The sequence below is a fragment of the Anser brachyrhynchus genome (assembly GCF_964034855.1).
Source record: "Anser brachyrhynchus genome assembly, chromosome: 2".
Lineage (NCBI taxonomy): Eukaryota > Metazoa > Chordata > Aves > Anseriformes > Anatidae > Anser > Anser brachyrhynchus.
In genome coordinates, this window is record NC_137695.1 from 60,751,963 (window position 1) to 60,768,484 (window position 16,522).

Below are 16,522 nucleotides of genomic sequence, written 5' to 3' on the forward strand. Positions count from 1 at the left end.
GAGGCCAGTTCCACTGCATAGGGACTTTCCCTGGCAAAGGAAGATGGGAAGGGATTTGATACTTTGTTTTGGATTACTTGAAGAACTGCAAATTACATTTTTAGCTCTTTTTGGGTAAGGTGCCCAGACTCCTTGAGGCATAGGCTACTAAAAATGCTGGCAGAGTTTTGAAAAGCACTGTGCAATCTGGGACAACTCTCTTTCTGAGTGTCATACTTGAGACATCTTTACAGGGGCCCAGTTTCCAGAAAAAGCTGAGGACATCTGAAAATCTTTCTCTTTTAGGATGTCTCAATTTGACTGTGCAAAGACATCTGGTATTCAAAATAGACAAGAAGAGCAAAAATCCTTTCATTTAGCAGGGGAAAGTAAAAGTCTAGATATATAACTATTTCTAGCCCTTCTATTTTCCTATTTCCTATTGAAAAGCAATCATCAGGTTAATTATAAGTTTTTCAAAGGGAAATTGGGCTTTGGGAGTCAGCTAGAGAGGGAACATACTGAAGATTAGGCTGTTTTTTTTTCCACAGATTTGTAAGTGACAATTTGATCAATACTGTCTCTGTGTGAAGAACTGGGAACAGCTTTTTGGCTTTCCATTGTCTGCTGCCAATCCCTGACATGTGATATTCAGCTCATCGACTTGCAAATATCAAAGCAGTATGGGGCACGAGAAACTGCCATTTCAAACCAAGCAGCCTTCAGTCTGGTTTTTGGTTGTGTGGGCATGCCGATGTGAGCATGTGTATGTTAGTTAAGTATAGGCTGGTTCTGTATCTAAGTTCTTGTGGTTTCTAACATTTGCCAGCCTTTACTCTGTCAGAAGGGATTTCAGTGTTGTGTTCTACCCTACAACGGTCAAAAGAGTCAGAAATCATCTCTCCTCACCCACAAAGACTACAGTAGGATTAAGAAACAGAAATTTAAGTCGGACACACCCATGAAGAGGAATGAGGCACAAGGTTAGGAAGCCATCCAAAGCTCACTTGCCTATCCCCTTACTAAACTAAACTTAAAAGACTCTTTTTTGCTCAAGAAGACAACTAAAAAGCTGGGAAACAAAAATTAAAATCAGATTGAAACCAGCCATGCCTAAGCAATAGCCCATTTTAAATGTGCACAGATCAGTTTCATTAAAATATTTCCCCATTCTCTCTTTTTCCACCTCCTAATATTTTTGCTGTTTTCTTTAGCTCCCCTTTAAACTCCAAAGCAAAATGCTTTTACTGACATGCTTTGTAATTTTGGAGTCTTAATCTTAAGCAGCAGGTGCTTAGTTTTAATGGATTTTTTCCATCTCTGAATGTCTGGGAGCATCAGTAGCACCTCCCTCCTACACAGCCCCTCACCTTTGATCCTTTGCCATTTGCACTTGTGGGTTTTCATTTACTGTATTTCTTCTTCTTTCTACAATCTGCTTTTTCACTGCAAAGCCTTCAATCTCTCTTCTCCTTTCTTTTACCTCATATGATTGGAAAGTGCTGTCTCCTAAAAATCCTTATAAAATATGAAGGGCCTGGCTGTCCCTTTCTTCATTTTCAGCAATGCTGTGTCTATTTTACACTGTACTGGCAATTTAAAATGGCCTTAGTATGGTTGTAAATATTTGCATCACAAGAACAATTATATTTTAATTGCCAGAGGTCCCAGGGCTTATCCACACAAAAACTGGAACCAAAATAACAGTTGGTTTTACTTCACACAATTACTTATTTTGGAGCAAGTCTGTGTGTGGGCACTTTTGTTTCATACTAACAGTTTTTGTTTCCATTTAATTTTAGCTTTTTGGGTAATCTGATTTTACTTAATTTTCTCTTATAATTTCCCATTTTGAGTAAACATAAATGATTTTGTACAGATTTAATCTCAAGTAATATCCAAGGAAAAAGCATCTATACTCAGTTTACACTGATATATCTAAAAGTTTGGATTAAAAGTAGTTGTGTAAATTCCTGTTTGCATGTAGAAAGAATGGGATTCGCATCCTATTGTTAGAATTAGAGATGCTGTAATGAGTGAGTACCTGCCCTGCCTTGGTGCTGGTAGATTTCTCCTGAACACCATATGATTTAACAAAGTTTAATCATCTGGTGTTTCTTATATCCAGGAATCTTATATCCCTAGTTTGTGTTTCAGTTAGTCTTCAAAGCATATTTGTATTTGGCTGTTACAGAATAGCTTCTTACATTCATTTGCCTTTCTATTGCTTATTGTATGCACATCAGAATAGAGTTCTTGCTCAAAAAGCAATGACTTGTAGCAGAAGTGACCGCATCTTTATTCCCTAATAACTCAACAGAAATTTGACTGAAAATTCTGCCTTTTAAAATATGAACCTGCATTGTGCTGCAGTAAATCACAAAGGCTCACATAGTTTTCTAATAACTAAATTTTAATTGAATTTTCCATTCTTAACAAGACGACCCAATTCCAGAAAGTCATATCAGCCCCTTCCTTAATCCACAAAGTTCAGAGGCTATCTTCTGCACTGACAGCATGCAAAAATGTTTAAGACTAACACAAATACTTTTCATAGATTATTCTGATTCTTAGGCTGATTTCTAAGCCAGCTGTTCTCTGCCTGATTCAATGTGCAGATTTCATTTTAAAACACAGAATATTCCCTGGTTACCTGCCATATAACTAGATCTTACAGGTGTAGGGCATGTTTGTAATGCTTGTTCATCCAGTTGCAGGAAAAAAAAAAAATCATAAAATAAAATACTTTGTCTAGCTTTCCTGTATTCTAATGCTTTCCCCCCAGCGTTCAGATACTGTATCAACTGAAGAATGCCAGGAATTACTTCATGCTTTATATATGTACCTGTTGCAGATTATATTCATTAATTTCAAAGCCAGCTGCTGTTTTTGCTTAAAGTAATCCTTGATGGAACACTTTTTTATGACATAAATCTTTTAACAAGAACTGCTTGCTATGATATAGAAACATTTAAATTTACCCTAATTATAGATCTACTACTTTTCTGTTCTTTTTCACTTAAGTAGGGTAACTAGCATAATGCTCCTCCTTGGACTTACTCTCTCTATAGCAATTTCAACACACAACACCAAATACAAGAGAAAACCATGTACACATAAAAAAACTGTCAGAAGAAACAAATAAACATCTAGTAGATTATTTAGAATTAGTAAGATCAACCATAGAACAGACTGCAGGAGTTGAGAATCTAAACAGAGGCATTTGGCTCCTTGCTCTGTCACCAAACAACCCTGTGATAACAGGCAAATCAGGTTCCTTTACCATACCCTTCTATTTCCCCTACAGTTTTGTTAATCTTGCCTTTTTAGATTATAAAATGTGAAGGACTGGAGTTGCCTCTTACTATTTGTTTGTCTAGTGTCTTACACAATGGGCCCCACTTTGTATTGGAATAAAATACAAATAATAATTTTCTGATATCCTGACTCCCAAAGCTGCTTCAGCAAAGTATGAACCACTGTCCCAAGTTATATCTAATAAATTGTGCATTACTCTGTTGTGGGAGAGATTTCTTTCTAATCCTAAATCCATCTGTCTTGCTGTGCTCCAAGTGATAGTTTCTGGGCAGAGAGCATACTAATTGCAGGATTAAACTCTTAGCTAACTCTTGGGTGGAAACTGTTTCCCATAATGTGGTAGAAAACACATGTTGGTTTCTGTCTGCAGATCCTTGAACATCATAGCCCTGATCCTGACTGGGAAATTTAGGTTCTCTATTGAAGTATGTCTCTGCAGTATAATTTAATTAAAATTAAATAATAACTAGCTATCAAAATGTATTATTGAGACTTTGGTGGCTCCAGAACTGCTTAGCCTGGTTTAGTTGCTCTTTGAAAGGCAGACACTATTGTGCTAAATGCAGTGAATTGAGCACCTCCTCCAAATAAGTAGGGCACAAACTTGGAGATGAAAAATGAACTGTAATTTTGGTTTACTGTCTTAGGATCATTTTAATTTTACAAACACACAGAAATTTGAAACATTTTAAGCACATCTGAAGTACATCTTTGTATATGACATTTAACTGTAATATATATCATTTATGTGGACATGCACACTGAGGTGAATGACTGACATTGCTGATGTGACACAGACTCTTCTGGCAAGCTGCAAGAAACAGCTGGCCTCCAAAATCTTTTCTTCCCATGGGTATATAAGGGGGCACATACCAGATTGGCAGTCACAAACATCAAAATCTTTCAGAAATTATTCTGCTTGTATCTTATCTTCTTAGGGCTCTCCAGTTAAAAGCCATCTTGCTAACAAAACACTAAACTTTCCATAATATTAAAACATACTGAAAATGTTGAAAACAACCTCATATTTCAAGAAGAGCTACATTATTAGGCAAAGCTACTTGTTGTTTTAATCCAATTCTTAAGGTTGTGTTAATGATTGCACTGCAATCAAGAGACATTACTGGCACTAGCACCCAACCAAGAGCCCTGTACTATATTTTTAAATATTTGAACCAAATCCCCATGCCAGACAGCGTTAGTAAACCTAAGAGCAAAGTTAGCTGGGTGAAGGGATTGAATGAAGCAGGGTGAGATATGCAGAGGGCTGGACCAACAGGTAATTTTTGAGTTCAGGAGTTCCAAAAAACAGATATATGTTTGTGAAAACACAGTTCTTCTGAAACATAGAAGAAAGAAAACTGAAAGAACTGGCGGAGGAGCTGGCCGAGCCGCTTTCCATCATTTATCGGCAGTCCTGGCTATCGGGGGAGGTCCCAGTTGACTGGCGGCTAGCCAATGTGACGCCCATCTATAAGAAGGGCCGCAGGGCAGACCCGGGGAACTATAGGCCTGTCAGTTTGACCTCAGTGCCAGGAAAGCTCATGGAGCAGATTATCTTGAGGGTCATCACGCGGCACTTGCAGGGCAAGCAGGCGATCAGGCCCAGTCAGCATGGGTTTATGAAAGGTAGATCCTGCTTGACGAACCTGATCTCCTTCTATGACCAAGTGACGCGCTTGGTGGATGAGGGAAAGGCTGTGGATGTGGTTTACCTTGACCTCAGTAAGGCTTTTGACACAGTTCCCCACAACATTCTCCTCAAGAAACTGGCTGCTCGGGGCTTGGACTGGCGTACGCTTCGCTGGGTTAGAAACTGGCTGGATAGCCGGGCCCAGAGAGTTGTGGTGAATGGAGTCAAATCTGGTTGGAGGCTGGTCACTAGTGGTGTCCCCCAGGGCTCAGTGCTGGGGCCAGTCCTCTTTAATATCTTTATCGATGATCTGGATGAGGGCGTCCAGTGCACCCTCAGTAAGTTTGCAGATGACACCAGGCTAAGTGCGTGTGTTGATCTGCTCGAGGGCAGGAAGGCTCTGCAGAAGGATCTGGATAGGCTGGAGCGATGGGCTGAGGTCAACTGTATGAAGTTCAACAAGGCCAAGTGCCGGGTCCTGCATCTGGGGCGCAACAACCCCAAGCAGAGCTACAGGCTGGGAGATGAGTGGCTGGAAAGCTGCCTGGCCGAGAAGGACCTGGGAGTATTGGTTGATAGTCGGCTGAATATGAGCCAGCAGTGTGCCCAGGTGGCCAAGAAGGCCAACAGCATCCTGGCCTGTATAAGAAGCAGTGTGGCCAGCAGGTCTAGGGAAGTGATTGTGCCCTTGTACTCGGCTCTGGTGAGGCCGCACCTTGAGTACTGTGTTCAGTTTTGGGCCCCTCGCTACAGGAAGGACATGGACGTGCTCTAGCGAGTCCAGAGAAGGGCGACCAAGCTGGTGAGGGGTCTGGAGAACAAGTCTTACGAGGAGCGGCTGAGGGAGCTGGGCTTGTTCAGCCTGGAGAAGAGGAGGCTCAGGGGCGACCTTATCGCTCTCTACAGTTACCTTAAAGGAGGCTGTAAAGATGTGGAGGTTGGTCTGTTCTCCTACGTGCCTGGTGACAGGACGAGGGGGAATGGGTGAAAGTTGCGACAGGGGAGGTTTAGGTTGGATGTTAGGAAGTACTTCTTTACCCAAAGGGTTATTAAGCATTGGAACGGGCTGCCCAGGGAGGTGGTGGAGTCACCATCCCTGGAGGTCTTTAAAAGACGTTTAGATGTAGAGCTTAGCGATATGGTTTAGTGGAGTACTTAGTGTTAGGTCGGAGGTTGGACTCGATGATCTTGAGGTCTCTTCCAACCTAGAAATCTGTGATACTGTGATACTGTGATAGGATAAAGCTCAGCTGGGATAAGCACTTCCCATCATTAACTTCTGTTCCTACCACCTTCTGACTCTTATCTGCCCTCATGTTACAGTGCCCTAACCAATCTATTAGCACAGCAAGGCTTAAGCTGTATCCATATTTCTCCTATTGACACTACTCTTTGTTCTCCTTTGCCAATTAACCACATCTTGGCAAACATTCACCCTTCCACACAGATTATCAAAGTCAATATAAAGACAGAAAAACACCCATAAAAGTTCAGTACACTAGACCTCCCTCTGCAAAGGCCAAATGTAGATGTTTTTGGAGGAGGGCAAGAATAGGGGGAGAACATCCAATATTTTCCCCTGATACTTTCCTAGCCTCTAACAATTCACCATCTAGCTCCACTATCCCACCCTCCTCTAATGCATACTCCTCTGCTCTTCCCAATTCTCTCCCTAGTCTCCCATTAACCAACGCCTACTCTAACATCCTGAGGATAATCACCACAAGCAACTTAATACACCATGAGATAATATATCCCATGTAACTCAATTACTCATCAACCTTCAGTGCTCTTTCTTGTTCCCAAAGCCCACAGCTCACCACGGCACTTGCCATTGAACCCTAAGCCTTATTTTCCCTCTCTCCTTCCCCCACTCTTCTCCAAAACTTTCTACTGACCTTAAGTATTGAATACTGTGAATGCTTCATATTCTTCACTGTTCACATTTTTCCTTCATTAATCCATGTACTCCCTCATCTATTTCTCACAGAAACTGACAAGTTGCACATTGAAAGTAATATTTGAGAAACAGAGAAAGATGAAGCAGCACTTCTGACTAAATAGACTATATTTGCTGAATTCTTCCTCTGGATTTGTTAGATCTCTGCAGCTGGGATTTATACTTAATGACAAGCCAAGTAACCCCACTTCGCAGCATGCACTACAACCAACATATTTTAAGCAGGTGTGGGAAAATTCAGCAAAGTACTAATGATTCCTAAAAGTGCTAGCAGAACCTGAATTCATACTGAAAGATGTAACGCCAATTCAACACACAAACTGATTTTTTGTAATTTCTGTGTCTGGCTTATCCAGTCTTCCTAGAGGCTGACCACAAAAAAAAAAAAAAAAAAAAAAAAAAAAAAAAGGTAGAAACAGATTCAGATAAAGAAATCAAATAGGGTGGGAAAATGGGTCTGCTTTAATACAGAGTATCTCTGTATTAATATCTCCGTCTGATATCATTTATTTAATTTTGCAGTATCTAGAACTCTCTGTAGAATTATGCTGTTTAGGTAGATGCAACATCAATCTTAGGGTACCACAGCCTTCTGTATTAGATATGAGAAACAAGATTTCTCATTAAAGAAATCCAAATTCTGTTTTTTCTGGGTGACTCAGAGGAAAGACACAACCTTGGCATCTTTACTTATTCTCCTAGGTGAACCAACAGAAGCAGACTCTATACATAAAATGTCTAGATACTCAGCTTGTTAAGTATAGCACTATGACAAGTTAATCCAGGTCAGCATATGCTTCCCCCCATCTCTTTTTCCAACCAGCTTTGACTCATAATGTGACTAGAGAGAAATAGGGACATAGTTTTCACAAATGACTGAGTAGGAGCTCAGTCTGACTTTGCTTGTGGATCTGAGATGACTGTTGTAGTCCTAATTTGAAGAAAGTACACTCTCTGAAATTCAGTCTTTAATGCAGCTTCAGCTGTGTAATCAAATTAAAAGTAGCCCTAACCATTTATCATCTTTGAAAAGTTCATCTTAATTAGTATTTTTGTGCTGTAGCTGTCCTCTTTTGTAAAGCCTTCTGAATCCTTTTAAAGACGTTATAGAATGTCGGCCTTAATTCTATTAAAATAATTATGTCCTGCTTGGTTCATAGACAAAACATAGACAAATAACATACGTCTGCTTTATATGGTGTGATTTCTGCAACATGTGGAAACTGCTGTTGAAGTCACTGGCAAATGGCAGCATGCGAATAATCCTTACATCTGTGTACAAGCAAACCCACAAGTTTCACAGAAGCTGCTCACATTGGATATTCTTAGAGTGAGAAAGACTGAAAAGAAAATCACGTTGTTTCTGATTAGTTTTAATTAAAGCATTGGTTCATCTCCTTATTCCCATTCATACTAAGGTATATTTTACAACTTGAAAAGATTTTAATAGGATTCAGATCCTGTTTTTAAATTAAGCTCTGGCTCTCCCTATCCATCACATTTAATTTGCAGGCCATAAATATTGCCAGTTTCAAATAAAAGACTTAGGACCAGATTCAACAAACATTTAGTCTTGTAAGCACAGTGTAAAATCAATGTAAAGTTAGGAAAATAAAAAGTATTTAGGAATATAGATATTTTCAATCTACATGTTCCTCAAGATATTTTGAACACTTCAGAAATAATGTTGCTTTTGGAGAGGGCATAAACTGATAGCATGGGTAAAGTAAGCCACTGGGCACTTTAAATTCTTTGGTTTGATATTTCTAAATAAAATTCAGAATAAAAATACTCAAGTACTGTGCTGTTTTCCTTACAAGCTAGCATCAGGTTAGCCATGTCATCTCAGCAAGAGACTGTAGTTATAGAAAAGCTCTTAAGAAATGAGTGAAAAGAAGGGGGAAATAAGAGAATGACTGTGAATGTGAGAAAATAAAGGAAGAAAACACTATTAATCTTTTAATAGAACTGCTTATGTTCATCCACATCTAAATCCTGATCCAATTAAATAAAAATTAATACTGATAATAGTACTATGATCATGTGGAAAAATTCTTTGACTGCACTATATCACTGTAGCATAGGAACGGTAATACACTGAAATCAACCTCTTTCCAAGATTTGGAAATTTTAAGTTAAGTGATAGAAATGGAGGAGGTCTGAGGTTTATTAGAAGACTGAACTGTAAGGTGTGATATTTCCCTTAAGTGTAAATCAAATACTCTCTGTAATATGGTTACAAGTGCTTTAGAATTGTTAAAAAAGGCCAAAATGGGGGAAAAAAAAAGAAAAACCTACAGGATTGATTGCATAAAAAATGAATAAAATTGTAAAAAAAAAAATCTCTGATGTGATGAATACTGTTATCAGCTCTTAGACTTACACTTCCAGGATAATTGTATTTCACACTCATTGGTGGTATAAATTTCAAGCACAGCTTGAAGAAGAAATAAGTTTCATACCAGAAAATCAAGATTTTTATTTCAGCTGCTTACATTTCAATAAGCATCCCATTTATACATAGATGTACTGATATTATATAAATGCATTTGGACTTGCATTCATACAATGAGATGTCTACATGACATATGTATTTATATAGCACGCTTATAATTACTTCCATTGATACAGTAGAGGTTTTCAGATGATTATTGCCCTCATGGAGAATATAATTAACAAAAACAGGCACATGCTTTTCAATTTCTTCCTTCCAACAAAAGCCTAACCCTTATGAAATGGTATCTTTCACATTCCCAATACAAATCTAAAGGAGAATAACCATTAGACACAGAACCATAAAATTCTAGCACCTTCACTAACTTGCAATACAGCTTCATGTCAAGTAGTTACTATGTGTGGATATGAATCAGCAAACCATTTCAGCATGTGTCTAAATGACTCAGTCTCCCCAGCTGTAATACACTGATAACAGTATTTGCTGACTTAACTCAGGTTATTTTGAAGACCTAGGTAACATTTGCAAGGTATGCTGAAATCGTAGAGCAGCAGATGCAGTGCTGCAACCACTAAGGACTATTAAGCTTCCCTTAGAACAATGCTGCTAAACTTTTTCTGTGTTGCATGCCAATATGCCTTGCTGCAATAGAACTTTACATTTAGACAGTGGGCATGTTCCCTCTGTGGTATGTCTCACTCCACAGTCCTTACTGTCTAGAAACATGGTCAGACAAAGCATCGTGTCTTTCCCACCAATGCATCTGCTTTTCTTTCCAAAAGAAACTAGGAGAGTAAAGGACAACAAAAGTACAGATGAAAGAGAGCAGAGATGTTTACCCACCTGTATCTGTGAGCTGCAAAGGTGCCTGGGTTGCAGAGTACAGACTCATGGAGAGCAGACATAAAGCAGGTGAACAGGCAGTGAGAGAACAGAGCCTGGCACATGCCATTGCTCCTCTGCCATGAGGAAAGGATGGGCCAGTGATGAGTGGGTAGTCAAGGACCTGAGCACATGAAATTCATTTTTCTTCTCTGTTATCAGTGGCCCTAGAGTGACTTAGGGAAAGTGTTCTTTGTCCCTGTGAAAGAGGTATAAGAGTTCTTAAGTGGTTCTCAGGATGCTAAGATTCATGAGTTTACTTTTTACTTTTTTTACTATTTTTTTTTTACTATTTTTACTTTACTTTTTTTACTATTTAGATACAATAGTAATAATAAGTAAGTAAGGTAAAGTAAGGTAAAAATGAAATAAACTGTTATGATTATTAAAGGCATCCCATAATACTGGTTATTTTAAAGAGAGAAAAAAGCAAGACTGCCTTTTTAGCTTCTATGACCTGGCCCAGAAGACATTAACCTTCTGCTATAGATGAACACTTCTAGGGGAAAACGTAACTTTATTAGCGATACCCACTGAACGTGCTTAATATTTAGACAGAAGTGAAACTGCTATCTCTCGCAGATGCAATACATGACTACCAGACTAGACCAGAGTCCTTGAAGAGATTTTAGACTACTAGCGTAAAAACTGCTTTCAGATGGATATGACTTAAGAAATTTGAAGAAAAGGAAAAAAAAAAAAAAGGCTTTTAGCAATTCAGATCTCAATGGCCGTATTTTTCTCTTATATGTCATGGACTCTGTCTTGAAGTGAAAAACAGATCATCTTTATAAACAGTCTAATCATCATGTTTCAATTAACACCTTTTTTAGCACAACCTACTGTCCTATTCTCAGTTTCCTCTCAACATACAGATGACAGATCCTGAAAAGGATAAAATGTTTTAAGGTTTTCCAAAGGACACCTTGTGTGAAGGATGTGATACTGAAAGTAGAGAAAATGAACCTTTCAGTTGGGAAGAGAATGTGCCTTTAAGGCATTAATAACAAATGCTAAAACACCAAAAGGAAATTTTCCAAACTGGTTATGATTAGCTGTTTTAATTCTGTACACTGCCCTGAGGAATTTGAACACCCATTGAAACCAAGGATCTTCCTTTAAACAAGGAGACATAAAACATAATCCCATAGACTTTAAGGCAAGTAACTTCCAAGGGATTTGCTACAGCGATTTATTTGCAACAGGTTTGCTGCAGTAATAACTTTTCACTGCAAGTACACAATGTCTGTCTTTTGCAAAATACTTCCACTTCATTTTCTATCAGAGGGCCACCAATCCTTCGTGCCAGGATTTCATAAAATTAATAAATCTATTTCCATAATCCTTGCTGCCTTTACTGACAAATGTAATAAACTACAGGATGCAAAACTCTGGAAGCCTACTGGGATTTATTTCCTTTTTTTTTTTTTTCCTTGACAAGCTTTACAGAGTAGCACTTCTGAGACATGCTCATGTGCTGTAAACCTAATCCTTAGCAATTTCCTCTTTTCTCAAATAACCCAAATATTTTATGAATAGTGAAGGATTTCCTTTATCAGACAACACTTGCTTTTTTTTTTTTTTCATATGAGTTGTTCTCAAGGAAATGCATTTTTTAGAACAATTGGATGTTCTCAAGTTGACATTCATAGGACACACTCCTAACAAAGCATGTAAAATATAACCAAGAAGAAAGTTTGCTGTAGTTTAAAGGCACTACACAGAAGTGGGAGAACTGGTGGGACTTGAGACCAAAACAACCTTGTTTTTTCTGTCCTCATCATCGTATGTCTTTTGGTGCTACTTTTTATTCCCATCAATCTCTGTAGATTTGCTTTTCTACTGCAGGAGGTGGCACATGGATGCATTTTTCAGCATTGATGGGCCAGTGAAGTCACAGTCTTCTGCTACTTTCTTTTGTCAGTCCTCTTTTCCCTAAAGAAAGGGACCCCTAAAGAAAGCCACCCCTATGTGGGTGACACCATTCCATCTATAACAGAAGGTTTCACCATACTGATAGAACAATTACATTTACTTGCATGTCTTCTTCAGCCAGGCCAGCACCTATGCAACTCTTCTCTAGATTGAGCTCATCCTTTGGCTGGTGTAGTTTTAGTGGGCAAGTGTATTAGTGCACATGCACATCTACGCTGATAAGAAGTGACCGTCTGGAAACAATTCCTCAGTGCAAAGTTTACTATAGCACCAACCCATCTGCTAAAAATTCTTATTTTTGCTGTAGAAAGAGAAGTGTGACTGGAATCCAGCTCCTAATGACAAAGCCAGGACACTGGTTCCTATCACCTTCCTGTTCCCCCACGTAATGGCTGCAATCACAACTGTACCTCATCCTTCTGCTGCTAAGAGACACCCTTGATTTACCTGGGAAGTGGGGAATAGGGCAATGTAAGCACAACGACTCCATTATTTCTTGTTTATTCTAAAAGGACTGATAAAGGGATAAACAAAAATCTTGGCTGAAATAACTGTGAGGAAAAATGGTTGAGATTTTTTTTGACATTTAGTTACCTATAGGAAGTCTTAAGATGGTCTAAAACTCGCTCCTCAGAAAGAAGAGCTGCTCAGAAATTCCTTAAATTGACAAGCAACATTTAAGAAATTAATCAAATGGAATTAATTTTTATTTTGCTGCACATACAGCTCCAAATCAAATATTACAGGAGCACAGAAAAACTCGAGAAAATGCCCCATGAGGCAGGGAAAACAATTAGCGGGCAAAAAAGAGAAGTATTCAGCACATCCCTCACCCTAGAAGTCCAAGCCAATTACAGTAGAAATAGTCAGTGATTCAGCACAAAGGTTCCTTGGCAGACTAGTGAGGAAAAGGCAAGACTCCAGCTGGGTCACTCAGAGAAACAAAAATGCAACAGTACATCATAAGGGCAGGATTTGAGTTTGCAGCCCTTAAAAAAGGGGGCATTTAATTTAGTACATGGCATTCTTAAAAGGTCCTTCTTCAATTGTATTTCTTCTTGAGATTGTGAACACAAAGTTTCCATTAAAAGTGGTTTGTTATCACAGGGTCACAAAGTTCTCCAACCATCAAGGGTCTCTGCTGTAGTTCAAATGAAAGAATGATGGTTTTTTTTTGTTTGTTTGGTTGGTTTTTTTTTGGGGGGGGCGGGTGAACTCTAATACTTCTGGGATAAGACAGAGTGCAAACCGAAATTTCACCATCCTGGATTCCTGGATTCTTTATCGAGTTTTACTAAAAGAGAGAAGAGGGAAAGAGAAGGAAGAAGAGGGAAAGAGAGAGAAGGAGAGCTTTGATTATTGTTTTTTTGTTTGTTTGTTTTTCCGATGGGAGAGCCAAAACTTTGGTTATTGTCAGAGAAAACCCAGAATGAGATACAGACCTTCGAACTGCCCCAGAATGATCACTCTTAGTTTCTTGAGTATGCATGAGCCATCCTTAAAATGAGTTTGGGGAGAGTTAGAGAATAGAAAAAAAAATATGGAGAAGATAAGAATAGAGGAAAAGGCAACCAAAAGCAGGGAAATCAAGAACTACAGAGGCAAAGAAAGAAGTTGGAGGATGAGAGCAAAAAATAATATAAAAAGCAGCAGGAGCAGTGGAGAGTTTGATGTTAAAAGTGATGAAAAGATAACTGAGATGCTTATCAGTGAGATTCAGAAGAAAGGCTGGTGGAGCAAGAAGATGGCAGATACAAAGCAGAGTCATCATCACTTGCAACTGAGGAAGTCCATATGATCACAGGAATTTTTCATAATGTGCTCAGCCAGCTGTGGTTGGCTCTGTGAATAATGTAGCTGGGAACAGGGGTGAAAAAATGAGCTAAGAGACAATGTGGAAGGAGCCAACAGCTGATTTGACAAAAGGCAGCAAAAAGGAAAAAAAAAAAAAAAGAAAAAAGAAAGAAAAAAAAACAGATAATTTGAATGGATTACATCTGAAAAAAGTCAACTTCACTGGCTTGAGCATCACTGACGAACAGCATCATAAGGACATGGAAAGCAACTTTGAGATAGATTCTCAATTCCCTCCGCAATCAAAAGGTCTCATCCAAGAAGAACGGCTTTTAACAATGAATTACTCTTAAAGATAAAACTGCAGACAGTAAAAATTGTATCCTTCAGGAGTATTTAAAAAGCATATGTGTGTATGATCTTTTTAGCTTAAAAATAAAAAGATGTAGTTTAAATAAAAATTTGTTTGTTTATTTTTTTAATGTTCATGTCTTCTAACCCTTTTTGCCATAATAGAGCCGCAACATATCATGATACGAAAACTGCTCATGCAAAACTATTGTCCTTACCAATGGTGCCAGAAACGTGAGTTTCATAAATTTTACTGTACAGCTGGAGGAGTATGTGCATGTGTTACTGTTCCACAGCACTCATATAAAACATTTAGAAAATAATCATTTTAAGGTGACACTGTCAATTTTTAAATACTAGATGTCTTTTTTTTTTTCCACTGTATTGTTTCAGATAACACCTGGCAATACCATAATTGAAAGTGAAAAAACAATCTATTTCCCACAGCTCCAACACAGTCTGCTTTCAGACAGCAGGTTTCACAAGAGCTTTTAGAAGAGGTTGTGGGATCTCCATCTTTGGGGCTTTTCAAGCCAAAACCCTAAGTGACCTGGTCTCAATTCAGCGCTGAACCCGCTCTGACCAGTGTGATTCTCTGAGTCAGATCATCACATATAGACAATTTCAGTATCTCCTTCTTGCTAGTCAATCTCACCAGTAGGGCACTATTCAAATATTGTCTTCACTTAACATTAAAGACTATGTAAAGGTAAATATAGTATTTAAATAACTTCATTTCATCAGCGAGGGAGGGAGAGTGGGGAACTCAGTATCAAACACAGGCAAAAGGGAGGGTAAAATGTAAACTGACAAAAAACTAGGGAGGGATCACAAGTAAGCTTCTACAGTGCTGTGTCCTCTTTTATTACTCAGTATTGCACTTGTTTTTCATGTAAAATTCATTGAACGTGGTGCTACATAACTTTTAATAGGTTTCTGTTCTACCCACAATGTATGAGATTAGCCAGCTAGATTTCAAATTGACTGTTTCAATCAAATCTCTTATAATGCTCTCGCCACTTTCACAAGGGGAAAACACGAAACTTCTCAGGGTTTTCAGATGTCATGCAAAGGCATTACCTTGAATCTCAAAAGGTTTATGGTCTGCGGCCTTTTTCCTTTTGCATTGGGGAAATGAGAGTGGATAGAGCATCTTGTTAACAACAATTTCTGTGGTTCTCGAGACTGCCTGGATGTCCTTGTCTCGTCCCTTGTTGTATGGCTTAGGCCTTTTCAATTGTTTACAATCAGACCAGTAAGCATTTTCTAAAATCATAACCGTTTAAGAAGCATGGCATGCAAAAATCATTTCTGAAAAGCTCACATGTTTTAAATATACTAAATACTTTTAAACCTGAAAAAAAATGAATAAACTATAAAAAGAGATAACTTTTCAGATTTTTTGTCTGTCTGTGGATTTACATTGTCCCTGCAATATGCCACAAGCATTAAACTTTCAATTGGAAGCAAATGAGAACAATTCTCAGCCACCTCTTTCATAAAAACCCTTCAATCATTTGTAATGTTTTTTGACCAGTAAATAATAGAGCTGCTTCACTGAGCTATTTAAGCCATATTACTTACAGCTGGAGAAAAATGAGGAACAGTCATTTTCTGGAGAGGCCAAAAAATATGATACACCCATGGAAACTAAATTAGATTAGGATTTCTTTGCCATTGGTTTGAGAAGATAAAGGATAACCTTTTCAACTTTTACTTTGCCTGGCATTGCATTTATATTTTCTCATGAAAGATCTTGAACATAGAACTTCACAAGTGTTAATAGGTTTCAGTCCTATCACCAATGTGCTGAAACTAAATACAGATGGAACTACTGAAATATTGCTGTAGCTGAAATGTCCATGCTGAGGCTTCTAGAAAAACAGCAGTCAGTGGCATTTAATTTTTCCTTAATTACAAGGTGTCAAATTAAACACGACTGTGCAAAGACTTGTTAAACAGACTCCTGAGAAAGCATCTTTACAGATTTCTTTTTCTTTTTTGGTGGGGTGGGGTGGGAGGAGATATAGGTATAAAGTTATATACTGCATTTTGACTTGCTACTTACATGGGATGAAATTTGATCACTGCACAGCACATCTCAGCACAGCGTCCCCACAGGCAATGGAGACTTGCTAATAAACAAACAGGGCTGCTCTCCAGTAATGGACAATTCCTATTCCGCAATGCTTGAAGAATCACCACCGAGGGGCTT

At 38.5% G+C, this 16,522-nt stretch overlaps 1 protein-coding gene across 9 annotated transcripts in view; it reads right to left on the bottom strand.

Moving 5' to 3' along the window:
• Positions 1-16,522, bottom strand: part of SUGCT (succinyl-CoA:glutarate-CoA transferase) — a 338,160-nt gene that overhangs the window by 10,127 nt on the left and 311,511 nt on the right. Inside the window, exon 15 of one of the 9 annotated variants that reach the window (XM_080580281.1) lies at positions 16,319-16,519. The exons of the other annotated variants lie outside the window; for them this stretch is intronic. Coding sequence (XP_080436407.1) covers positions 16,506-16,519 — 14 coding nt within the window. The 3' untranslated portion in view covers positions 16,319-16,505. Of the gene's footprint in view, positions 1-16,318; positions 16,520-16,522 lie in introns of those variants that run through there. 9 annotated transcript variants of the gene reach the window in all.